The sequence below is a fragment of the Neofelis nebulosa genome, chromosome 10, assembly GCF_028018385.1.
Source record: "Neofelis nebulosa isolate mNeoNeb1 chromosome 10, mNeoNeb1.pri, whole genome shotgun sequence".
Classification (NCBI taxonomy): Eukaryota; Metazoa; Chordata; class Mammalia; order Carnivora; family Felidae; genus Neofelis; species Neofelis nebulosa.
In genome coordinates, this window is record NC_080791.1 from 44,470,940 (window position 1) to 44,497,500 (window position 26,561).

At 37.4% G+C, this 26,561-nt stretch overlaps 1 protein-coding gene and 1 long non-coding RNA gene across 5 annotated transcripts in view; one reads left to right on the forward strand and one right to left on the reverse strand.

Annotated features, from left to right (window-relative positions):
* GRM5 (glutamate metabotropic receptor 5) overlaps positions 1-22,649 on the forward strand; it is a 532,631-nt gene extending 509,982 nt beyond the window's left edge. For all 4 annotated transcript variants that reach the window (XM_058687529.1, XM_058687528.1, XM_058687531.1 and 1 more), the window contains one exon: positions 16,867-22,649. In XM_058687529.1, the coding sequence (XP_058543512.1) occupies positions 16,867-17,767 (901 nt within the window). In that variant the 3' untranslated portion in view covers positions 17,768-22,649. The remainder of the gene's footprint in view (positions 1-16,866) is intronic.
* LOC131487164 (uncharacterized) lies at positions 13,979-14,903 on the reverse strand. Its single transcript, XR_009249644.1, has 2 exons — positions 14,489-14,903; positions 13,979-14,317 (listed from the first exon to the last, which is right to left on the reverse strand). It is a non-coding gene; the product is annotated as an uncharacterized LOC131487164 (long non-coding RNA).
* Positions 22,650-26,561: the final 3,912 nt, after the last annotated feature.

The window sequence follows — 26,561 nt, forward strand, 5'->3', positions numbered from 1 at the left end:
CTTAGAACTCTCACATCTGATCAGCCCAGTGGTTAGATTTGCTTAAGATTGTCTTGATTGAGAATGGTAAGAAGGAGACAGCAGACAATGGGACACAGAGGTTAAGGGGACTCCAGATCAACTGGACCAAGCCTTCCTGGATCAGGTCCAGATCTACAGAGATAGCAATTCAACATATCTACACTGAGAATAGTCCAAGTTTCTCTATAATAACAAGATAATAGTTACCTTTGTTTCCTCACTTGTTTGGATATAGCCAAGGTAATGACAAGGGCTTATTACATCCTGGTGAGGCCTAGGAGACTAATGCATGCGATAGTAAGGATAGTTCCGTTGGAATGACCAACCTCAGCCCCACGGATAAGCATAATTCATTGAGAATAAATGGTTTTCCCTTCCTACTTTTTCTTCCTTACTATTTCTTTAGCATTGAATAAAAACTGATGGAAGAAAATGAAAGTGAATGGGAGGGAGAAGGAGCCCTTCAGTGTTCTAGAAAAGATTTCCTTTAGGGAAGAGAAAAGGCCTAGCAACACATAAAAGAAGAGGTCAAAATGTCTAAGACCATTGAGTATTTTTTTCCAACTTCATATTTGTTCACATAAATACACACATACACACACAATGACATTTATCCAGGAGAAATAAGTTTATCTTTTTAATTTACTTTTATTTATTTTTTACATTTATTTATTTTGAGAGAGAGGGTGGGGGGCAAGGGACAGAGAGAGAGAGGGAGAGAAAGAAAATCCTAAGTAGGTTCCACACTGTCAGCACGGAGCCCAATACAGGGCTCAAGTTCATGAACCAAGAGATCATGACCTGAGCCAAAGTTAAGAGTTGGATGCTTAATGCACTGAGCCACCCAGGAACCCTTTTTATTTTTTATTCTTTGAGAGAAAGAGAGAGAGCACATGCACATGCAAGGAGGGGAGGAGCAGAGGGAGAGAATCTTAAGCAGGCTCCATGCTCAGCCCAGAGCCCGACACGGGGCTCCATCACAAAACTGTGAGATCATGACCTGAGCAGAGATCAGGAGTCAGATGCTTAACCAACTGAGCCACCCGGGCACCCCCGGAGAAATAAGTTTAAAATGAATATTAAGAGAAAAGATATCAGAGAGGAGACAACTGCAATGTAAACCATTTCTAAATAAGAGGCTAGAGTAGTTAATCCCAGTTTTCTCCCTCTGGAATTGAATGGAAGGGCTGGGAAAGAAAACCTAATCAACTTTTACAGATACTTTTAACATCCACTGATGAGGTCCTCTTTCTTGTCTGCTCCCACTCCTTCCCCCAGTTGCTTCCCAGGGTCATAGTCAAACACATTTACTCTGCAAAGATCTGGGCTGGATCTCTGGCCATAACCAACCAACCAGCCCTGGCAGGGGAGTGCTGAGGGAAGCTCAAACCACCACAAAAACCAGAGGAGTGTGTCCCTGCACCTTATTTGCCTATGTTTTCTATGTTGAAGCTATGAACAGGACAGGACCTGGTGAATTCATGCCTGAACTCTTCTTCCAGAGCCAAGTTACCAGCAGGGAAAGAGTTTTACAGTACATGTAGCCCTAGAGCTGAACACTATTATCTTCCCTGAAACAATGACAGGGCCTTAGAGATAGTCCGTCACTTCCCCCTTTTCCCTCCACCCCCACATTTGGAAAAGACTAAGAACATTGTATGTATCCATAGCACACTAGCTTCCTGAAATATTATGTTGTTTTCCTTTTATGTGAATTTATTTTTTCTTTCCGTCTGAATCTAGCATAACTTGTCATCTTTTCATATTTCCACAGTGGACAGTCTAAGTGTGTTTCAGATCAGAGACCTCCTGATTGTAGGAGAAGTGAAAGAGAGAGTCCTAAACAGGGAGGTGCTCTAAGAACCGGAAATTCTCTAAACCCTGTTATCGTGTGAGTTCATACTGAGAGTCCACCTCAGGGATGGCTAAAACCTCAACAATGAATGTTATTATCTCCTGTCTCAGCAGGGCCATTCCATCAGAGTGCTCACTGGAGTCTGCATTCTGAAGCACTCATGATGTATCCCATGAAGGGGCGGTGGGGGGAGGCACAGACATTCTGAGCCTCTCAGTCTCTCTTTGAAAAAGAGCTCCCTAATCAAATGAAATAGACTGATCTACAGTGTCCCATCAGTGCTTGAAGGGAGGAGGGTGGTGCGAGGTTATTTTTACTGTTGCAATGTCATGATATCAACCACCTGAGTCACTGATTTTTACCTAATAGATGCAGCATCTAATTTTAGTGGGCATAATAAATGTCTACTAGGGCCTTTAGAGAATCTAGTAACAGTGATGTCATAATCACCAGGAACTCAGATTTCAAAAGCAATCCCAAATTGTGATGTCTGTGTTAAAATTGTTTTGCCTTTCATTAATTCAGTGATTTCTTCCTTGGTGTTATGCTCACTCATTAAGCACCTACCATGAGCCAAGCACTTACAGGACTCTGGAGATAAATAGATGACCAAGACTTGACTAATGCCCTTGCAAATCTATAGTCCATGGGGGAACAACATCAGAAAAGATAACTGCAATGCAGCAGTAACCCCTGTCCCACAGGAACATGTATGTGTCTAATTAAATCCTCATTTAATATCAGAAAGTACAGTTTATGCCAGTGCAAACAGAATTAGGAGTAAAATAAACAAAATAATATTAACCTGAATTGAGTTTTGAAAAGGACTACACACAGTTATACAAAATTCAGAGCCACAGAAGAGCAACGTTCTTTCTTTCTACTATGAAGCCAGCTAGTTTCATAATGATAGGAATGCTGCAGTAGTCTTCTCTTCATTCCTCCCCAAAGTCAGTTTCAAATTAATGTTCCAACTTATATTTAGAGACATTCTAAAACAGGTAACAATATCAGTTACTACCGTTGCTGTAATTATTATACATCAGACACTGTAGCAGTACCTTCTTATTGGTTATGCACTCAATTCTCCCGAGAATGACCTTTCCATAGTACAGATGAGGAAAATGAGGTCCAGGGATATCCAATAACCTGATATTAAAATGTTTTAGCGAAAATTCTGAAATCAAAGACCTTAAAACCTGGTTCCGGCACTAGTCAGTGTGACCTGGAGGTGCCATTTTACCTCCTTAATCTCTATTTTCTATAAAATGAAGATAATAATATAGCACTTCCCTTACTATATAATTCTGTGAAAATTAAATGAGATAATGCAAGCACAACACTTAGCAGACTGTGTGGCACACAGAAGGCATTCAATAGATTTTATTTAGTATTACTGTTACCCAAGGCTACTTAGAAAGTCCCTTTTTTTGTTTGCTTTTTGTCTTCTATTCTCCACCTGCCATCATGGATGTTTTCCCAACGGTCAATTCTGGAAAAGTATGTAAAATAAAATAGTAACATCAACAAAATTAATTCAATGGTATAACTTCTATGCTTTAAAATTCATGTTCTTCCATGATTACCTATAAAAGCAGCTAACTTTTATTGGAGATACACAAGACACTAGTATAAGTGCTTTACCTGTATGATCTCTTATTTAATCTTTAAAAAGGTAAATAATAAAGTACACACTGGAGACAAACTCAGTTTGATTCTGGAATTCACACTGTAACCACTATGATATCCGCCACCTGGGATAAAATCTAAACCCATGCACTCAGAATAGAGGGATCTTCCCACACTAACTCTAACTCTTTGACTTTTATTCCCTCTGTTTCAGTACATGTGTCTTCTTTTTCAGACACCCCAAATTTCTTACCATTCTCCAAACACGCTGACTCCTTTCTACAATTTCACATCTTCACATTCTGTGTTTCTACCTGGATTGCCCTTCCTTTCTCCTTGTATCCATCTTCTCCAACCCCCATTCCTGTTCTCCCTGGTAAACTCTTACTCAGTTTTCAAAACCCAAACCTAATGTCAATTCCTCTTTGAAAGCTTTCTCAAATTTCTACAATCTATTTTACATCTGACCAAACTCATAATTCTAAAGTATTTTGAGTTTACTTCTGATATTGCATGTTATCTCTGGTCACCTGTCTCTTCCCACTGAACTTAAGGTTTTTAAGAGCAAAATCATGTCTTGTTCAATTTTCTACCCTCAGAATCCAAAAGTGTTCTGGGACTGTTAATTCAGTCAATCAATCAATAATAGTACAAGAAAGAACTTCTCTGTATGTAGGTTGCACTGTTTTAGGGACCATGGGGTGTTCCAGAAAGTATGGAATAATCTCCACCCTAAAAAACTGACAATCTTAATAAAGGAACAAAACTCATTCTGATGGAAACTGCAGGAGCATTAGGCTACATTAAGGTGTTAAATCTGTGATCCAGGGGCACACTCTGTGAAGCATCTGACTCTTGATGTCAGCTCACAGGTCATGATCTCACCGTTTGTGAGTTCGAGTCCCACATCAGTCTCTGTGCTTATGGCTCAAAGCCTAAAACCTGCTTCTCATTCTGTGTCTGCCTCTCTCTCTGCCCCTACCCTGCTCACGCTCTGTCTCTCTCTCTCAAAAATAAATAAATATTAAAAATTTAAAAAAAGGAAATTTCTTAGGGAAATATTTTATAAGTCTGACAAAAAATTAGTTCAGCTAATGTCTTGTGAATGGACTAGAAATACTTAACTTTAGTAAGTGCCACAACTACACAAATATAAACCAGAGTCCTAATTTCCTTTGCTTATTTTTCCAAAATAATCACCTGTTCTTTTGTAAACAGAAAATTACTGTAAGTATATTCTACTTCTTTCAGCCTGTAGCATAATTCAAAATAGTAATGGGACTGCTTGGTTTCCCTGGCTCTCTCATCTCACTTTCTGTCCTCATCTTGTCTAACATCCTTTTTGTTGGGGGGGTTGGGGTGGGAGGGGAGGGCGGGAAAGGGGCTGGTCAAAATCTTTTGTAAGGCTGCTGTCCTTGTCCATGAAATACATATATATGATAATTTAGTAGTTATGTACAAATATAAATATTTGTATATATTTTGAGACAAAAGATTTAATAGCTTACAATTTCCTGTAAAAGGGAAGAAGGAAATCAGAACAGTCTCTGATATGACAAATACCACAAAGGGAGCAGCCTTGGAGTTATCAGTTCACATTCCTAAGCTCTAAAGGAAGAAGTCAATGCTAGAGGCATACTCGCTACTTTTACACCCACAGCAAAATATGGATAAAATCTTGCAATGTCCACCGAATCTTAGTGCCATGTTCCCTCAGGTGGATAATACCAAAATAAGGGCAAACTATTCCACAGAGCTGAATGCTCTGTAAACTTGAATCACTATTGCATCTAACTCTATGTTTCATGAGTCATTTTGAACTGACTTTTCAATGTAAGGATTATTTATTTTTTTAAATGTTAATTCACCACTTATTATGCATAAAGCTCTATGCTTCATGCTAGACAAAGATCTATGAAATAGGGTTTCTACACCTAACAATTTTTTGTCATTATACTTAACATGCCTTCAAAGGGGAGACTATGCTTTTATGACACTATGTCTTCCATACTCCTAGAATCAGAAGCCAATGGAAAGACATAGGCTTTAGTATCCTACATATCAAGATTTTACACCTTAAATATTTTCTACCTTTGTGCACATAAATCCCATGAATCTCTGTAAGCATCAGCTTTATAATCCATAAAATAGACATGATGTTGAGAACTGCCTCACATATTGTTTTGAGGAATTAAAAAATAACATGTATATGAAAATACATATAGATGGATATTTTAAAGTAGTAAAATAATTTAAATGAGATCAGATACACATACAGAAGGCAGTATACTGCAAGAAAAAGACAAAAGTAAATATTAATCAGGAACATCTGTTATTTTTTATATGCACCTACCTAATTAATTTTCTGAGAAGCCAGAAAAAGATTTCTGTCATCTGAGGAACCAGGCAGATTGACATAAACAAGATAATAGTGTATAGGATACATGTAAGAAGTTGTTTGAATACTAAAAGGATAGAATTTCTTTTTTTATTGAGATAAAATTGACATATAAAATTGTATTAGTTGTAGGTGTACAACATAATGATTTGAGATATAGATGTATATATATCTCAAAATGATTACCACAATAAATTTAGTTAATGTCCATCACCACACATTTACAACTTTTTTTCTTGTGATGAGAACTTTTAAGATCTATTCTCTTAGCAACTTTCAAATATACAATAGATTATTATTAACTATAGTCACTATGCTGTACATTAGATCCTCAGGACTTATTTATCTTACAACTGGAAGTTTATACCTTTTGGATCTCTTCACCCATTTCACCCACCACCTGCTCCCTCCTCTACCAACCACCAATCTGTTCTCTGTATCTATTAGTTCAGGGTTTTTAGATTCCACATTTACATGATATCATGCAATATTTGTCTTTCTCTGACTTATTTTACTTATCACAGTGCCTTTACGTTTCATGCACATCATTCATATTGTAACAAATAGTGAGATTTCCTTATCTTGGGAATGGCTGAATAATATTCCATTGTGTGTTTGTATTTGTATGTGTGTGTATGTATATGTGTGTGTATGTATATGTATTTTGTATGTATGTGTGTGTGTATATATATATATGTGTATATATATGTGTGCGTATATATATATATGTGTGTATATATATGTGTGTGCGTATATATATATATATATATATATATATATATATCACATCACATTTTCCTTATCCATTCATCTGTTGATGGACACTGAGGTTGTTTCTGTCTTGGATATTATAAATTATGCTGCAGTAAACATGGGGTGGTAGATATTTTTTTAAGACAGTGATTTCATTTCCTTTGGATAAATACCGAGAAGTGAGACTGCTGGATAATATGGTAGTTCTATTTTTAAATTTTGAGGAATATCCATATTGTTTTCCATAGTGGTTACACCAATTTACATATCACCAACGGTGCATGAGAGTTCTCTTTTCTCCACATCCTTGCCAATGCTAATTATTTCCTGTCTTTTTGATTCTAGCAATTCTAATAAGTGTGAGGTGATATCACATTGTAGTTTGCATTTTCCTGACGATTAGTGATGATGAGCACCTTTTCATCTAACTGTTGGATATTTGGATGTCTTTTTTGTAAAAAAAACACATTTTGTCTATTCATCCATCAGTGGACATTTAAGGTGTTCCACATCTTTGCTACTACAAATAATGCTGCATGAATATGGTAGTGTTAATCCCTCTTTGAGATCCTTATCCTAATTCCCTTGGACATATACCCAGAAATGGGCTTGCTGGATTATATAGTAATCTATTTTTAATGTCCTGAAGAACTTTCATACCATTTTCCACAGTGGCTGCACCAGTTTGCATTCCCACCAAGAGTGCACAAGGGTTCCTTTTTCTCCACATCCACCAATACTTTTTATCTTTTTTTACGATTATTATCCATCCTGACATGTGTGAAGGGATCATATTGTATTGTACACTAAAAAACCTGTTAAGAGGTAGGTTTCATGTTAAGTGTCCTCGCCACAAGGAAGAGAGAGAGAGAGTGTGTGTGTGTGCGTTCACCATCTGAAGCATCCCAAAGGGAATAGGACTGAAACTTTCTTAGCACTTCATATCTGTGGCAGGTGCCTATTTACATCCAGTAAGAAAAAATAATCAAAAATTACCTTAAGCCAGGAGCTTCATATAGATAATAAGCACGTTGGTGGCAGATAACAACAAGGATTCAAACCTCAAAACTAAGGTACTCTTCACACATTAGATTTAAATTAAATATGTTAGGCAGAGGTACTTTAAGATCAAAAGGAATCTTTTTTTCTAAGCAGAAATCATTTTTTCAGCAACCATTCTAACAGTCTGGGGACACTTTCTTATTCTATAGTCCTTCAGTATTCATCTCTGCAATCTTCAGGTCAATTTGTTGATAGAGACCTTTGGAATTTATGATCAGGTCATTTTATGGATACAAACTTGGTTGTTATCATTTCCCTGGATGCTCCATAAGGATGTATCTTGTTAGCCCCTTAGTTTTTGTGTGTACCTAGCACACAGACAGTATTGCATGTGTGACTCTGGATCTAAGGTCCTATTTGGGGCATATTGTTTTGCCTTTTATTTGAATTGGGCATATTAGTGAAGTTCCATAAGCCTTGGGTTTTGCATCTATAGTAGAGGTTAATAATACCCGTTTACATCAGGCATTCAAGGAAAGCATTCTAATTTGTTTCCTTTCCCTAACACTCCCAGCCCACCTACTCTGCCCCAGACACCATACCAAGCATTGGAAATGCTCCCAGTTACTGCCCTTGGAGTGCTCAGGTTTAATCCAGAAACAGACTTGTAAATAAGTGGTTAAAAATACCATGCAATAAGTGCTATATTATACAGCTGTTGTGAAGGTCAAATATAATAAAACAGATGAAAACACCTTGTGAGGTATAAAATTCTATTCAAAGGGGAGCTATTATCATTCCAGGACCCTCCACTTCTTAGTCATCAATCCTAATCCTATGTTTTATTCAAGGCTTTAAATCAAGCTGGATTTTCCCACAAAGACTTCTCTGTGGTATCAGCCAATGGGTGCAAAATAGCTGTGTCTTCTTTTGTTCTCTCTTTATGAAATTGTAATCTGTGCTTTATAGTAATTGCTGGAGAAAATCATTAACATTTTGGGGAAAAAAATCCTCTAATCTTAGTTGAAGCACCTCAAGTGTAGAATTTACATCTCAGTATGAGGAGTAGTTTAGTTTGAGGTTTGAGTCTGAGTTGCTGAATTTTGAATGAAAAAAAAAATAGCTTAACCTGAGAAAGAAAATGCTCTGATGATCCAACAAAATGCCTCTGCTTGGAACATGCTTTACATCCTTTGTTAGATGCTTTCTCTTTATGGGGATATGGGGCAAGTACCAGCTGTACTAGAACCACTGGGCACTTGAGTAACCCACCCTGAATGGATCGTGACATGTCCAAAGGGCTGCCTGTTAAACCAAAGACTAGTTAAAATAGAGCCAATGGTTCTCCTCCCACAAGGACTTCATTAGAGACTGAATGCCTAGTGAGAGACATTCTCTGAGAGGATTATCATAGAAGCAGGCAGCCCCTGCTCAATCACAGCTACTTAAAAGGGAGGCGAAAGTCCACCTCACAAGGTTGTTGGAAGGGTTTCAAGGGGTTGGGTGTGTGGAATTACCTTCTTTGCCATATATGCAACACATAAATATTAATTGGATTTTGTTTATCCATGTTATTTTAACATTTCCCAGTCTTTAAGGCCTCGTTAATCTCCACTTTATTTGCAAATCCTTCCTTGAAACTTCTTTCCCCAGTGAGCAACCTTTTGTCTAAATTCCTCCAGTACCAAGGACAAACGTCTTTTCTTTCACAATAGTTTTAGAATACCACTATATTCCTTTTCATCATTTTTTCACACCTGTTAAGATCTTAACACTGTATCACTGCATTACTAAAACAGCTTCTTAAAACTACCCTGGACACCACTATTTTGCTTGTGTCAATCTTCTTGGCTCCTTATTGCCTGAAGGACTAATTAACCTAACAGATGTTAATTAGGTCCTAACATATTCCTGAAGTAGGACCAGGACTGGGGCCAAACAAGGAATAGGGTCAATGGATGAAGCTGCAATGAGGGTTTAAAGAAGGTTATGGCATGATTCCTAAATTTAATTGCTTTTGTTGAGCTTGAGAAAAACCAAATATATAAAATACTAAATAACAAAAATAATTCCTGCACTTAAATAACATAGAAAATAACTCATGAGTATTTGTTTATATATTCATTCATCTATTGATCTAACATGTAGATTTCATATATATTTAATAATTAGACCATTTCTCTGGTCAACTATATTTGACCATCTATCTATCCCAGAGTCTAACAAGTCCAAGGTTAATTATGAATTAGTTATTAAAATAGCAAAAGAAAGGAAAAGAAGGAAGATCATTATAGGTCAGGGGTGACCACAAAGAATTTTTACAGCAGACAAAAATGTCCCAACTCTACTCCTGATGCTTCCACTTATTCTCCATCCCCACCTAGTCAAACTGGACTACTGATTATCTTAGAATATCCTTATGGATTCCTGAACCTATGTCACTGCTATTTTTCCTGGACGTCAATGCCTACTGCTCCTTTTGGATTTTGCCATAATCTACTAATTTTTCAAGGTGTAGATTCAATCTGTCTCTTGTACACAAGCATCATTTCCTGGCCCCTCCCCTCCTGCTGGAAAGTTTCTTCTTGTTTTGAAGTTTTGAATCCCTTGTGATCTGTACCCTATAGTTAGTTACCCCATGAACTACTTGTTTCCATGCTCCACAATCTCTCAGGCTTTGCCCTTAGCAACTTTCCACCTGCCCATCTACTTCCTCATTTCAAGGTCCTAAGAAAAAGAAAAATAACCCTCCTATCAAAATACTATGAGTAACTCATATTGCTAGCCTTCTATGTGCATCTTTTCTCTTGCCCTCTTTGAGGCAAGTCTCATATCAGTAACTCGCCACCAGAATATCAAAGAGTACTGATGAATAGGGGCACCTGGGTGGCTCAGTCAGTTAAGCATCCAACTTCAGCTCAGGTCATGATCTCATGGTTTGTGGGTTTGAGCCCCATGTCAGGCTTTATGCTGACAGCTCAGAGCCTGGAGCCTGCTTTGGATTCTGTGTCTCCCTTTCTCTCTGCCCTTTCCCCTACTCATGCTCTGTCTTTCTTTCTCTCAAAAATAAATAAACATTAAAAAAAAATTTAAAAAGTACTGATGAATCACAATCATTTGCAAAGGTATCACATATCATTTATTACCACTATTAGTTGAAATACCAAAATTTGCAAAATAGTGCAGATTTAAGGTTATCCTCAAATTTATACCATTCTTTTTAGTGGTATTTCAAAATAAGTCAGAGAGAAAATAAGTGGGCTACATTTATTAGAGCTGTCCTTATATAGGACAACTGTCTTTTACCAGATCACAGCATGGGGAAAAAAAGAGGGGCTGAAAATTGCCATATAATATTTATATGGTTGTAAGCTTCAAGTGCCTTCATCATTGAGGCATCCAGTCATTATCTTTGACAAATATAAGTGCTTGATCAACCTGTGCTATTTGAGGTAATGACCAAAGAGTGATATAGGGTGCTTTCTTGAGACCTCAAAGTAGATGATTAAGAAGTACAAAGACATGGTAATAGAGAATGTAAATCAAATGACTAATGTTTCTACTTGAAAACACACATCATCACCAGGTAACACCAGAGGTCTTCTCTTCCGTGAAATAAGGGCAGCTCACTTCACAAAGCAAAGATGGGACATTGTACTGTCAGGAAAAATGGAATTGGAAATCATGAGATAGTATTGGTCCCAGGTTGCCATTATCTAACTGCTTAACTTTGGGCAAATCACCTATCTCACTGAGCCTCAATTTTCTTATTTTTAGAAGGAGGACAAAGACATTGATCCTATCTACCCTTGACAATCAGTGTCTGGAAAAATACTTTTAAAGCACTATGCAAATATAAGGTGATATTGCTTTGATTATTGTGTCTTTGGTAGATAATTGATTTTCATTTACTCAAGTGTTTTTGGATGTACATATATTTCTAATGCATATGTCATTGCGGCCATTTATTTTTTTTGTCAGCGAGATGGCTATTTATATCCATTTATGCTTAACTGGGGAAATTTATATGGATGATTCTATCATTTTCTTATATATTATGGTGTATTTCTCAGTGTAATTGTCATAATCAAGATGTCATATTTTAGGCAAGGCTCAGAAAGAAATTATTCCACCTAATTTAGAATGTCTGGATATAAACAATATCCAATTCCTCATTATCTTTTAAAAACTTTATTTCCATACTTTGCAACTCAAAATATATTGATAAAAAGGTTAAGAAAATGTACAGAAAATGGAACTGCAATTGGAAACTTTCTACTTATAATATTCTTAATTCATGAAATTGTTTTTTTGGCCTAGTATTTTCTGAAGTCATTCCAAAGACATATTTGCTAGTGACATTACAAGCTTTAAAAAAAAATTTTAAGTATTTTTTTTGTATTAGGAAGCTCATTATCTTACTATTCCTCTCTCCTGGCTGACCCTGGGAAAAAAAACTTCTAAGAATAAAGGTAGAAGGTGTCATTTTGGCAGACACAAATGTAAACAAAAAAACCTAAGTCTCAAATAACATGATCAAAATGCACTTCCCCCCAAGAAATAAAGAACAAATTGTCATAGTAGTAAATTATACAGTATTATATTTGATAAAGGGTTAATTGGTACCTGGAAAGAGCACAAAGTTTTAATGTTTTTGTTTTGTTTTGTTTTTGGCCAAATTGTCCTCCTTTCCAGGTATAGCAAACCATGTATTCTGTTTCTTTCCTCCACTCCTCTTTCCTCCTCCTTCTTTTCTAATGTCCAAAATATTCAGTGGGGAAAGTCAAGTGCTATAGACCAGTACGGAAAAGTTTGCTTTCCCTTTTCTTACCTCAGGGTCCTTAGGAAAAATGTATAATCCTGATGTTTAAAAAAAAAAAAAAAGTTCTCAGTAATAACAACAACAATAATAACAAAGATTTTACCTCAAGTGATTGGAAGATTTTTCTAAGGTTTATTTATTTGGTTTTTTTTTTTGTTTTTGGTTTTTTTTTTTGAGAGAGAGAGAAAAACAGAGAGACCATGAGCAGGGAGGGGCAGAGAGAGAGGGAGACATAGAATCCTAAGTAGGCTCCAGGCTCTGAGCTGTCAGGACAGAGCCTGACACAGGGCTCGAACTCACGAACTGTGAGATCATGACCTGAGCCGAAGTCAGATGCTTAACTGACTGAGCTATCCAGGCACCCTGGAAGATCTGATGGTGAGGTCTGCAGAGGTACTATGCTTTATAAAGTACCCTCACGTGTACCACCATTTAGTTTCTTCCAGAAATCATGCGAGGTGAGCAGGAGAGGTTTATTTCTTCCATTTTTTACCAAAGAACAAAGAGGTGCAAAGGTGTTAAGTGATTTGCCCAACATCACTGAGGGCCATACCTTAAACCCACATTCTGGGTCTACTATCCATACTGCCTCCATAAGCTTTCATCACTAAGAAGTTTCACTACACATACACACACACACACACACACACACACACACACACACACAGAGAGAGAGAGAGAGAGAGAGAGATACATATACATATAAATTACAGAAAAGGAACAAATACTTCCTTTATGATTTTCACAGTAGAGATGAAGATCTGTGTTCTTGTACTTGGTTAATGAAATATGTACTAAGTACTATTGATTACAGTGAGTTTATAAAAAGATTGATTCATAAGACAAAACAGAATTTCATTAACATTGAATTATTTTTTTACTATTGAATTATTTTTAAAACTTAATTCTACCAAAAACAATTCAGTATGGATTTTTTTCAATCAAATTCACTTATCCACTCAGTTATTAGTTCAAAATATTATTGAGCACATATCATGTTCTAGGCAATGCACTAGGTACTATGGATATAACAGAAAACAAAGAACCCTCTGTCTGTACCCTCAGAACACTCCACCCAGCAGGTGAGGTAGATACACAGCAAAGAGTTATTAAGTGCCTAATGAAAGGACTCTGGGAATCTAACCTAGTTGGGATGGGGTCAGGAATGCTTCTCTCAAATAAAAGCAATTAAGATAAAATAAAAAAAAAAATGGTAAGAGCTTAGGCCTAAAGAAAGAAAAAGGCAGAGAGGAGGGAGCACAATGAAAGAACATTTCAGGAAGAAGTAAATTGTGGAAGAGAAATAATGCAGAATTTAGTGGAGTGGATTTGATCACCAAGGAGACAAATTAGCATGGAAAAAACCCCAACAGAGCAAACCCGATGGAACTCCAATTCTTGGTACAGTTGGTCAGGTTAAGGAGGAACAACCAAAAATATTTTTTGGCTTTACTACATATTTTACTTTGTATTGAATTCTTTGTTTCTCAACCAGAGCTCAAAACCACAAGTATACTGTTTTTATTTTCTGAAATGTAGTGTTCACATGGAATGCAAAAATTAACAGTCTTAGATACCCTCTCCTTACAAGAAGCTTTCATCTATATGGTCTCATTTAATCCTCATGACAGCTTTCACCAAAGGATTGCTCTCTGCTTTTTACCAAGGCTTAGAGACTATTGTTTTCCAAGCATCCAGGATGGCAGATCCAGGATTAGAATCCAGATTTGAGGGTCCTTTGTCCATTGCACTTTCCAGGACACCACACAATGGTTCTTAAGACTGGTTAGCTTAAGAATCCTATTCGTCCATCAAATGCTTATTAACATCCTGTGTGCTAATGAACAAGATAGATTAGTTTCCTGTCTGTTTCCTGTGGAAACTACATTCTACTAATAAACAGATTAATGTCATGAGTCAGGATTTAAAAAAAAACTTTTTAAAAAGTTCTCATTTATTTTGGAGTAAAAAACCTTTCATGACCCAAGGAATGAAATGAGGTACTTACATTTGGACTCCATTTCTCTGGTGTCTCCTGTGTCCATTTCCGTTGGTATTCAGATTATTTGGTGCTCTCTCTCCCAAATGACCATGGACACTATGAGCAAAGGCATGGCCAGGAAAAATGTCAGTATTTTGTGCAGATTGGCTGGTTAGGATAGTTTCCTTCTCACACATTCATCCAAAGGCTTTTCCATCTGCTGTCAAGTTTTTAGGCACTACTGCATGTGATTCCAAAGACTGACACTGTTAATACCCAGAGTTATGTTCCATCAAAACCTCTCCATGTTGGGAGCAAGAACTTTCCTAGAGTGAAGCTTAGTAGGATAAATGCAGTTATGCTTCTAGTTTATAGCCCAAGCTTTGTATTAAAAGTGGCCTCAGCAACCTGAATGACTAATTTTCCTTTCCAACATGCATGTTTCTTACCTTGCTGGTAGGAGAGAAAGGGGGTTGTTGGCAACCATTCTCCCAGTCAAATCCCATAAATAGTCTGGCCCATTTCTTCTGTGCCATGTTCCAGAACTCAGTAGACACCTAGGAAGAAGAAAGTAATGCACTAAAAACATAACAGGTGGCAGGTCAGGTTAATGCAAAATGTAGAAACATTCCTTTCCTGAAACTCTCCTGGAAAGGAAAGTTAGGTTTGGCAGGGCCCATTCTGCTACCGTGGATGTACAGCAACCTCCAAACCTGGAAATAATTGATCCATCCTTTGCAGGAAGAGGGGCAGGAGTGGGGGACATATCACATTCCAGAATTCTAAAGGACACCAGGTTGCAAACTATTGGGTAGATTAAGTGGAATGAGATTTCAGAGGAAGGAGCAGAAAAAGGAAGACCACAAAGAGGAAAAGGAAAGATGGAAGAAATGAGAAGCAGTATGGGAAAGAGACAGAAAGCATCCTGTTATAGGAACTGCAGAAACAGAGATCTGTTATCAAAGGCATAGGTATCTCAGGCAGAGTGGATGTGGCAGTTGAAGTCCGGGTAGCCGCAAGGCAAGTGAGCTCCAAATACAATTCAGCCCCCTGCCAGGCAAAGGCCGTCAGGCAAGGAGGCCAAGGGAGCAATGGGAACCCAGAAAGAAAGGACAGCTTCTTTGGGGATGGAGTGCTTATAAAATGCATAGATCTTTGGAACCTTATCTAGGTGATCAGAATCTTCTGGGGTCCTGCCTGGGCTATTTGACAAATACCCTAGGTGAGTTTTAGGCACAATTAAGTTTAATCACCACTGGCCGAGATGATAAAGTTGGATGGTCAAAGCCTTGGGTCATAGACTGTCCAAGGCTATCTCCTGGTCACAGCACCTAGGGCAGAGCTGTCTGGACAAAACAGACCCCCTAGTTACAGAGATCTTGGATTTCTTTGTGATGAGCCATCACCCGAGGGTCTCTCCATAGAACATCCCTGAAGGTCAGGCCACATTCTCTGACCATAAGTGAGGTTTCTGACAGAGGGTCTGTAGATTTAGAGGTTGTGTCATATTTAATAGTAAGGAGGACACAATCAGGATCTGAGGCTCAGGCGCCAATTGTACCATCAGAGCAGCTTTCAGACCTCATGCTGCAGGACCAAAATGCACTGCTTAGGGAAAGGGAAGAGGGAGAAAAGCCGTAGGAAATCATGTCAGGTAACACTCATCAAGACCCTAGTTGGAAAGCAATATGCTAGGTGCCAGAGGCAATATGCTCCCTCACAGAACTGTTATTCAAGTTTTAGGCCTAAAAATAAATTTGTGAGGAAAATGTGGGTGAAGTAGAAAAGCTCTAATTGATTAGAACTTTGTATATGTGTTCCTTGAATTTCTATTTTCCAGCAGATAAGGCAGACTAACTAAAACCATGTTCAAGGTCAGCAATTCAAACAGAAATCCCTAGCCAAATACACCAATCATTGGCTCGCAGAATAAAAACTGAACTGGAACCACTGTCTATTGCCTGGTAACCCTTGACCCCAATGCTTTCCCTGCCCTCTTGTGTTTGGGTTGGTTAGTTGTTCTAGTTCCAAGTTTTCCTTTCAGAGGCTGCCAACTGCAGGAAGCCCTTGCCCTGTACCAGGTGCTTCTGCTCAATGGCACCATAATAATCCAGGCCCTGGCTTCTAGGTTTGCAACATAACCAGCTGCTGCTCAGAACTACTGCAGAATCTCCATAAATACTCCTCGACCCTTACTACTATCCCCTCTGATACACTTTCATGGTAAGGATAAAGGCAAGGCCAATACAATAAAACGGCCTTTAACTCAAAACAAGGAAACAAAAGCCGCTTCCACGATCTCTGGAGGTGTCCTTTGACGCCGTCCTTCCCAATCCATAACCCAGGGCTGGGGACCCGCTCCCCCTGAACCTCTGAGTCACCTCTAGTCTCCCTTCTCTCCACAGCTCCAATGGCAAATCCGTCACGTGGGCCCAGAACGAGAAGAGCAGCCGGGGGCAGCACCTGTGGCAGCGGCTGTCCATCCACATCAACAAGAAAGAGAACCCCAACCAAACGGCTGTCATCAAGCCCTTCCCCAAGAGCACGGAGAGCCGCGGCCTGGGCGCAGGCGGCGCGGGCGGTGGCGCGGGGGCCGCGGGCGGCGCGGGGGGCGCGGGCGGCGGTCCCGGCGGGCCGGAGCCCCCGGACGCCGGCCCCAAGGGGCTGTACGACGTGGCGGAAGCGGAGGAGCACTTCCCCGCGCCCGCGCGCCCGCGCTCGCCGTCGCCCATAAGCACGCTGAGCCAGCGCGCGGGCTCCGCCAGCCGCACGGACGACGACGTGCCGTCGCTGCACTCGGAGCCCGCGGCGCGCAGCAGCTCCTCGCAGGGCTCGCTCATGGAGCAGATCAGCAGTGTGGTGACCCGCTTCACCGCCAACATCAGCGAGCTCAACTCCATGATGCTGTCCACCACGGCCCCCGGCCCCGGCGTGGGCGCCCCGCTCTGCTCGTCGTACCTGATCCCCAAAGAGATCCAGCTGCCCACAACCATGACGACGTTCGCCGAAATCCAGCCGCTGCCCGCCATCGAGGTCACTGGCGGCGCGCAGCCCGCGGCGGCGACCCCGCCGGCTGGGGGCGCTGCCCGGGAGACGCCGACGGCCGGGCCGGAAGCTGCAGCCGGCAAGCCGGACCTGGAAGAGCTGGTGGCTCTCACCCCGCCGTCCCCCTTCAGAGACTCGGTGGACTCGGGGAGTACAACCCCCAACTCGCCAGTGTCGGAGTCGGCCCTCTGTATCCCTTCGTCTCCCAAATATGACACACTTATCATAAGAGATTACACTCAGAGCTCCTCGTCGTTGTGAATGTCATTGGAAACCACGCTGGGTTCCGCCAAGGGAGCCAAGACCTCCCGTGTTCACGCAGACACAGTGACAAGCATAGTCACCTGGTTAAGACCCGAGGTGGAAGATGCCAAGTACACCCGTAATGGAAACACGAGGTTAATAGTGCTATTTAACATCAACCGACGAAGACACCGACCACAAATCCTTTGGCAGATTTTCTTCTAGTGGCCTTAGAAAACATGGGCTTTTAAGAAACACTGCTTATATTTTTGAGGGCTGACAAGAGTCTGTTGAACCAGTTCCATACCAAGTGCTTTGCTCTAGGGAAGCAATGAGTGTGTAACAGCATAATGGAGGGGGAAAAGCATAGTTATTAAGCAACTGTACCAAGTTTTGTTTGTTTACTTTAATTCTTTTCCCAGAAGATTCTTTGATTCACCAAACATGAATGTACATTTTCTAACAAACTCAAAATCTGGGACCAAAACATCAACCTTTCGCTCTCTTTTTTTGTTTTTTGGGGGTTTTTTCTCCGTTTTTTTCTCTTTTTTTCTGTCCTTTAAAGACTTTGAAAAGCAGTAACTTGGGCCCAGTATTTACTGAGGCATTGTTGTCAGTGTGTCCCATGCATAACACACAACTGGATAATGAGTGCTGCGCTGATGTGTATAAGGCTTTTACCAGAGACATTCCTCTCCAATTTGGTTTTGAAATCCTCTTTCAAAAGCCTGCATCCGGGAGTCCACCTAGTTGATTTCAATTCACCTCCATTAACCAAGAAAACCAATGGAAGATTTCTTGACTATTTCACCATGTTGCCAATCAATACTGGAGTAGCAAAAAAATATTTTCTGGAATACTGTTTTGTAATTCCCTCACTGGGGTACCGTTGTGTAGCTGGAAATTCTCTTTATAATAATAATAATTCCTGAGCTCCAGCTTGGCTATCACTTTCATGAAATGTGGCCACTCCTCCTTATGAATGCTGTTCCATTAGCATTGCCAGCTAAAATATTAAAATATGCATTTGGGCTTCTCCATTCCTTTCTTTTGAGAACCTGATGCACAAAGAGCTCCTCTGTTCTTTCCAAGTCCCACCACTGGAAGAATGGTCTATAGACCCAGCGAAGACAGCGACGTGATTAGAGGGACTGTTGTTCAAAAAGTTAACACAATCTTAATACGCTGGAAATTTTAAACTGTGTCAAGTCGGCTTAGCAGAGATTTAGCTATGCCAGTGAGCAGTGATTTTAACTTTTTTTGGCTGCTTAAAGAGGGCAGCTATGAACTATGACAAATGTAGATTTTTCAAAGCAATACAGAATATTAAAACAGAGGAACCTTAATGAATATAAACCACACAGTCTCTTAGCCATTCCAAAAAGAGGCAAAGCAATTATTAGTATTTCCTTTTTAAAATAATTATTAATATGATTTTGTGCACTTCATACTGTCACTTTTTAAATACTGCAGAAAAGAGATTTAAAGATATACTAGAAATACATGTGCTTTAATAGGCTCATATAGGTAGAATTCATAGCTCAAGACCTGCATCCACGGTCATCTCTTTCTTCTCATTACAGTTGTCCTCAGGTGCCAAATGTTTTTTTGTGTTGTTTTGTTTTGGTTTCGTTTCGTTTCGTTTCGTTTCATTTTAAATTTTAAAATAAAGATAGTAATAAAAGGAGGAGGTGTCCTATAAATTTAAAGTTCAGTTGATCCAGCCTTATACTAAAGCTAGCCTTATGAAAAAGATTTGCTGTGAGGCAGAAGTATATTTTTAGCAGAAAGAAAAATAAATGAAACCTTTTTCCTTGAGCTCAATATCCTTATATTGGCATGTATTTTTTAATTTCATATCTACTTTAAAAAAGGAATTGAGAAATGGAAATATATCCATTGGTGTAATTTATCATGCCCCACTTTTAAAAGTTATAGGAAATATACTTCTTGATTTTCCTTTACTTATATCTGTTCTTATATTAAATTTAAAATCAAATCTCCCAGTATAAAATGTTAAAAGCTGATATTAGTTTACTAAAATATAAACTTGAAAATCAAACTTACCATACCACATTTGAAAATATCATCAGAGGACCCTGAACCCACATGTTATAATGAGACTCTTGAAGCAGAGTGAATTTAGCTAAGCTTTATAGTTTCATTGAACGTGAACTCTGCCTCTACTTAAAAAAACAAATATAAATATTTTGATTAACACCCTTCAATCCTCATGAAAAGGGTGGCATTCACCTGAGGATTACCATTTTGATTTCTTAAACATTGAAACCTTTCCAAATATACTCAACTAAGTTTTAAATTCGTTTCCCATGCCTTTAGGTTGATTTCCATTTTATTCTCAAGTGTAAGTTTCACCGTATTGACCAACAGAATATTTTTTAAAAACTTTCTCCATGATCAAATTTCTCTTCTAAATTTTTAGTAACATATTTCTTTAAAAAAATACACCACTTTATGAGAAAATTCATCAGAAATTAAAATGTAATACAAATAAATTGCTGTCTGATAATGCCATATGAAATTATAATCAACTGTAATAAGAAAAATATTCATCCAATTAGAGGAGAACAAGGTGTACTTTTCTCTGTGTTTTTATGCCCTTTGCCCTTCATTCAATACATTCTATAATGCATAATATTAGTAATGCACTTTTGGGATCTTTTATTTTGGAATGATGCTAACTCTGTCTCTTTGCCAATTCTAATACCAGGTTCCAAGTAATAAATCTACAAGGAAAACTGAATATTCATTCTAGGGCTAGGATATGAACTTCACAATTCATTTGGGTACCTATTTTCATTGAATTTCCTTGAAAACAGTCTGTTCCTGGTGCCCAGTGATCACTCAGTCGGACCAGCATGACTAAAAGGAAGGGGAAAAGACAGTGAAATGCTGAGATTCAGAAAAGTGACCCTAAAGGACAGTTTGGTCCAAGGATGAAAAGAAGAAGACCTACTTTGATCGAGTTATATGGACCATCTAAGGAGTCCACTCACTCTTCTGTTCTGGGAGAGGAGTAAGGGCAGCCTGAGAAGACCCTATGTGGATTGGGAAGAAGCTTCTCTCTGGGTTAGGGGTGGGGAGCAGAAGGGAGTATGCAAAGGAAAACCATATGAGATTTGACTGAAGTAAAGAAAAACAGTAAATCCCCGAATGTACTAATCCTTGTTAGTAAAAGTCTTTCCCAAACTTCTGCTGTTACCAGCAAGTGATCAGGAAGACTAGGAGCTATTTCTGACTGTGAATGAATTGTGTAATGGCTCTGCTGCAGTTCTGTGACTTCCAAACCAGGAATTAAACACTTTTTAAGAAAAAACAAAAAAACAAAAACAAAAAAAAAAAACCATTTCCTATGCTAGTCTCCCAGCAAAATGTACATGTTTTGGAGACATCAAAAGTATTATCTGAGTTCACATTTAGCCACAGCTTATTAATAACCCTCAAGCTGTCAGAATCTCTATAGTTACCATTTACAATTTTATACTGTGAAAAAAATACAGATCAGTGAAAAACATAAAGATAAATTGAAATTCACTTTTAAGAGGGTCTGAGGCCTGGGAGATTCTCTACTATCTGTTGAAGAGTGAGGCATGTATAAAATAGTTGGCTGAATTTCACTGATCTTCCCAATGTGAACAAATATACTATGTATATTGTGTGTATTTCTAGAATTCAATGGCAGCTGCTGGTGGTGTTGTAATTAGAAATCTATATAGAATATAGATGTTTTAGAGAGATGGTGCCAATCCTAAAAGATTTGTGTGGGCTACAAGTGCTTGTACTGACTTTTTTCTGCACTTTAACGGATTTGGTTTTAAAATTGTGTGCGCGTATCTGTTCTTTTTCTGTTGTTGCAGCTTGTACTATTAAAACAATAGAGAATGTTAAATTATTTTGATGTGAATTGCAAATGATTTTTTTCATAAAGTTTAACATTTTTATCAGCATTGTTTTGCTTTGTACTTGTATAAATGTGTTTTATTTTAGCCTTCAAAAGTACACTTGCCTGTTTCTCAGTTGTCTAAATCATGTTATAGTTGGTGTTTGTGAAGTCAGTTACTTTTTGAAAAATATTAAAAAAGAAACTATGGTATGACTTTAAGATTCTTCCCCTTAAATGTTTAGAATGTTGTCTTAATAGTGTTTTCTAAGACCCAAAGAGCCATACTATTAATTAATCTTAAATTCTGAATGATATATACATTCAAATTATGGGATTGACAAAGTAGCCTATGGACAATAGATTAAATTAAAAATGTAAACCAACCATAAACCAACCCAAGATGCTGTCCTCAAAGACATCTACAAACACCTTTTAAGACAAATATTTTTTTAAAAAAACAATGAAGCATGTAGGGATTATACCTTGCTTTTGTGTCTGGAAATACAAATACGAATTACAGTGCCACAATTATCCGTGTTGGTAGAGGTTACATCATAAAAATAATATAGATTATGTGTGTTGATATATCTGTGAATGTCTGGATGTATATACAAACAACACACATCTATGTAGATTTTTTCCTTTTGAGTCCATCTGTGTATGTGTCTCTGTGTGTATGTTTGTTTGTGTGCGCATGTATGGGCATATCTGTATAATTTTACCAGAAAAAAAAATTACTTGTGAAATCACTTTCTATTTTGATGGATTCTTAAGCAAATTTACACTCCTTGAACACAAATTATCTAAAACCTAAAAGCATGATGTGTGGAAGAGAAAAACAATGTAGACTTTAAAACATAGCTTCTCTCTGCTTCCCTACATTGTATTATTTATACACATATAATATGTATATACATATATTCTTATACATATGGAAATTGATACAAAATATGTTTGATCTTAAAAAAGAAAACCATTTTGTGTGCTTTGTCAGACTCTCCTGCTTCAGTGTCTTCTATTGTGAAGTAATACAAATGGGCATATATTTATATAAACTTAAGGCTAAGGTGAGATGACTGAGGTGAGATATCTGGACCACATACAGCAAATCATTTTCTAAAGATCAAATGAGTCTTGTAAGACTCCATAGACTCATGGTAGGAAAGTCAAAAACAGCTGATGTGATAGAAATGGCAGTGAATTAAAAAATCCATTACCCTGACCCATGTAACTTGGAAAAATTACCTTGAGTTCTCTAAACTCAGTTCCTCTTTCTTTAAATGCAGAGATGAATTACAATAATCTGTGAGATTTCTTTCATATTCAGTATTTCTGGTACATGACAAATGCTCAATAGATAATAGTTATTATTAGTGGCAATATAGAATTTATAATACAGTTAATATTCATCTTAAATATATGGAATATTACTATAAAAAATTCTTGTCCCACTTAAAGTATATATCACTGTGGGTGGGGGGGGTGGGGGGGGTGGCGGGTAGCCTGTTGAGGTTTGAACTCATGCAACCTTGGAACTGTCCATTTAGGATGACTTAGCAAATTGATCTTAAACACCACAGAAAGAATGCTTTTCTTCTGTTATAATCTATGCTGAACACTGGCCAATTTTTTGGTTATACTGTACATGAATGATCAGTTTTTAAAAACAATTCTCAATCATTTACTTTTTAGTGTAGTTAGCTAGATACATAGGTAGATAAATAGAATTATATTAATGAAATTATCTCCTTAGAAACAGTATAGTATTTACTTTTTTTTCTCAAAGTATTTTGTAATTCAGAATCAGCTACTACATTTCACCCTGTTTATTATTTTTAAGAAGTATTTTGGAAGATAAATTCTGTGAAGAAAACCTGGAGACTCAGCTTATATGGCCATTCTTAGAGTCCTAAACAAAAAGTATTATAGAAAAACTTAACCTCCACATAAACGAATAGTTTAAATTAACTTTTACTCCAAACCAAGGGCATTTATTTTTGCCATGACATATGAGTGTTTTTGAGGTTTATGACCCATGTAAACATTTATATAAACAGGCTAGTCATGTGGTATAAATGTATATATATTTATATATATATATATATATATATATATATATACACACACACACACACATATATATCAGACACATTTGGCTTATTTATATATAACTTGTATTTTTACCAGTTGTCACAAAATAAAGCTTTACATAACTATCATGCTTCTATAACAGGAAAAATGCTAAATAATAAATTATATATGTCTATGAAAATGACATAATGCAGTAAATTGGCTTTCTGAACTGCTAAATAGTAATAGGTGTTTCATAAAATAAAAGATTTTAGAGTTTTAAAGGTTTGGAAAACCTAATAACTCTAAGTTAAATGGATACTTTTGCTTAAGAACTTTAAATATGCTAATGTATATTAACTTTAGAATTTTATTTTTTTATGAATAGTCTCCTCTGAGTCCAGCTTCATAGAATGAATTTTGAAAATGCTGATATAAAATTTATAATTTGTACACACTTTCTTCTTTCAGTCTTGAAAACTAATTGCTATTTCCATAATTATCTCCTAAGACTTTTAGAGAAGAAAATCAGGATTGATAGTGTCACCTTCAGAGCCATTTTACTGAGCCATGGGAAGTCTTAATTTTATTTTCAACTTTCCTCCTATTTGCTGATTTCTCAGGGTTCTTCCAGCACATTAACTTTACTCTTAGGGATCAAGCTGAAGATTTTCTTTTCCCTTTTTTTTCTTTTTTTTTTCCTTTCTTTTTTGCTTTTGTTTTCACCAGACATGTTGGATGTCTCCAACAGCTTTGGATGAAGCAATAGATGACACAGTAGCATTAGGAGATGTGGAGCAGCCAGTGGACTGTGTGCCAGGAGCATTAGAAGACTATAAGAGTGTTATCCAGAAGTCATTTTAGAAAATTTTTTCAAGTTTTTTTTTTTCCAATTTACCTAAATAAAGCCAAGTTACATGGGCATATCTATTACATATACTATATTAATGCATTTCTACTCTGACATGTTCAAAGAATGATTTGTACCTTTTGCTTCCTTGTGTATTGTGGTACTGTCACATACTTGTCTCTGAAGAGCTCAAATCACATCATGAACCCTAGTATATTCACCTCACCCTACACTCCAAGTAGATATTAAAAACTCTGTATACAGAGAGAAAAGTTCTTATTCTGGGAGGCCAGTGCCCACCCTCATAATCTAGGACAAATCAGCAGCAAAATTAGGTCAGTAAGAGAGAAGCCAGTGGAAACGCTTTCTTGCTCTTTGCATAGTAACAAAAAGCCCCAAATTCAATTCCTAAGAAATAAGGGGCTGAGATAGAGCCATTACAAATGGACAAAGTTGGAGTGAAAGATACAATAAAAATACAAGTAACGATGGCTAGGCCAACAAACAAAAGCCCAAATAAATTAAAGCTGAGGCCTAAAGAAAAATAATGTAATTGTGTTACTGAATGACATAGCACCTTCAGTTAACACAATCCTTGCATATGCAAAACATTGAGACAGACAAATGTTAAATAAACAAAGGTGGGTGTAGGAATATTAATGTCCAACAAGAAATAATTCAAAATGAAATTAATATAGAGGGTCAAAAGGGATATTTTGAATTGGTAAGAACCTACTCAGAATCCAGAACAGTCCTAAACCTATGTGTACTTAGCAATATGGTTTCAGAACATATAAAGCAAAGACTAATAGAAACATCCACACACAAAAATTCCACAATAACAACCTTTTTAATATACTGAACTCACAGATACATCAGGAAGCCAAAAGAAAAAAAAATGAAATAAAATTTAGATGAATCAAGTAACAAACACCATGAATAATCAAATTTATTTAGAGCTTTCTTCTTTTCATTCTTTTCATCATCCATGAAACGTTTATAAACATTAATCTTGGATTTTACCACAAAGGAAATCTTAACAAATCCCAAAAAACCAAAATCATATAGTCTATATTCATTGACTAAAAAAATAAATTTTGAAATTAAAGAAAAAGATATGCAGAAGAAATATGTTCATTTGGGATCTCTTTTCTGAGATCTTTTTTTTAGTATGAAGAGGAAATCTTAACTGAAATTACACCCTACTTAGAAATGAACATTAGTAAAAACCCTGCATATTAACATCCGTAGAGCCACTAAAGAGTACTCCAAAGAAAATATTTTACACTAAATGTGTACATTAAAAAATAGACTGAGAGGGGCGCCTGGGTGGCGCAGTCGGTTAAGCGTCCGACTTCAGCCAGGTCACGATCTCGCGGTCCGTGAGTTCGAGCCCCGCATCAGGCTCTGGGCTGATGGCTCGGAGCCTGGAGCCTGTTTCCGATTCTGTGTCTCCCTCTCTCTCTGCCCCTCCCCCGTTCATGCTCTGTCTCTCTCTGTCCCAAAAATAAATAAAAAACGTTGAAAAAAAAAATTTTTAAAAAAAAATAGACTGAGAGTAAATTAAACATTCAACTGAATATGTTGAAAAATAAGCAGTAAGACAAAGAAAATACAAATAATTAATAATGATTAAGTCAAAATTAATATAAGAATGCAAATAAATAACAGAAAATTAAAAGTGATCATTAAAACCAAAGTCTTCTAATTTGAAAAGACCAATACTTTGACAAACATGTGTCAAATTTAATCAAGTAAAGAGAGACAAACCACAATTAATATTAGTAGTAAGAAAGGAGTCAGAGCTACACATATAGAGAGTACATATAAGGAAACACTAGGTAAAACTTGATACTAATAAATCTGAAAATATAGGTGAATATTATGCTAGGAAAACATAAATTATCTAATTGAAACAAAAATAAATAGAAAATGCAGAAAAACTAAAAATGATAAAAGATCATGAAAGAAATTTTAAATGACTCTAA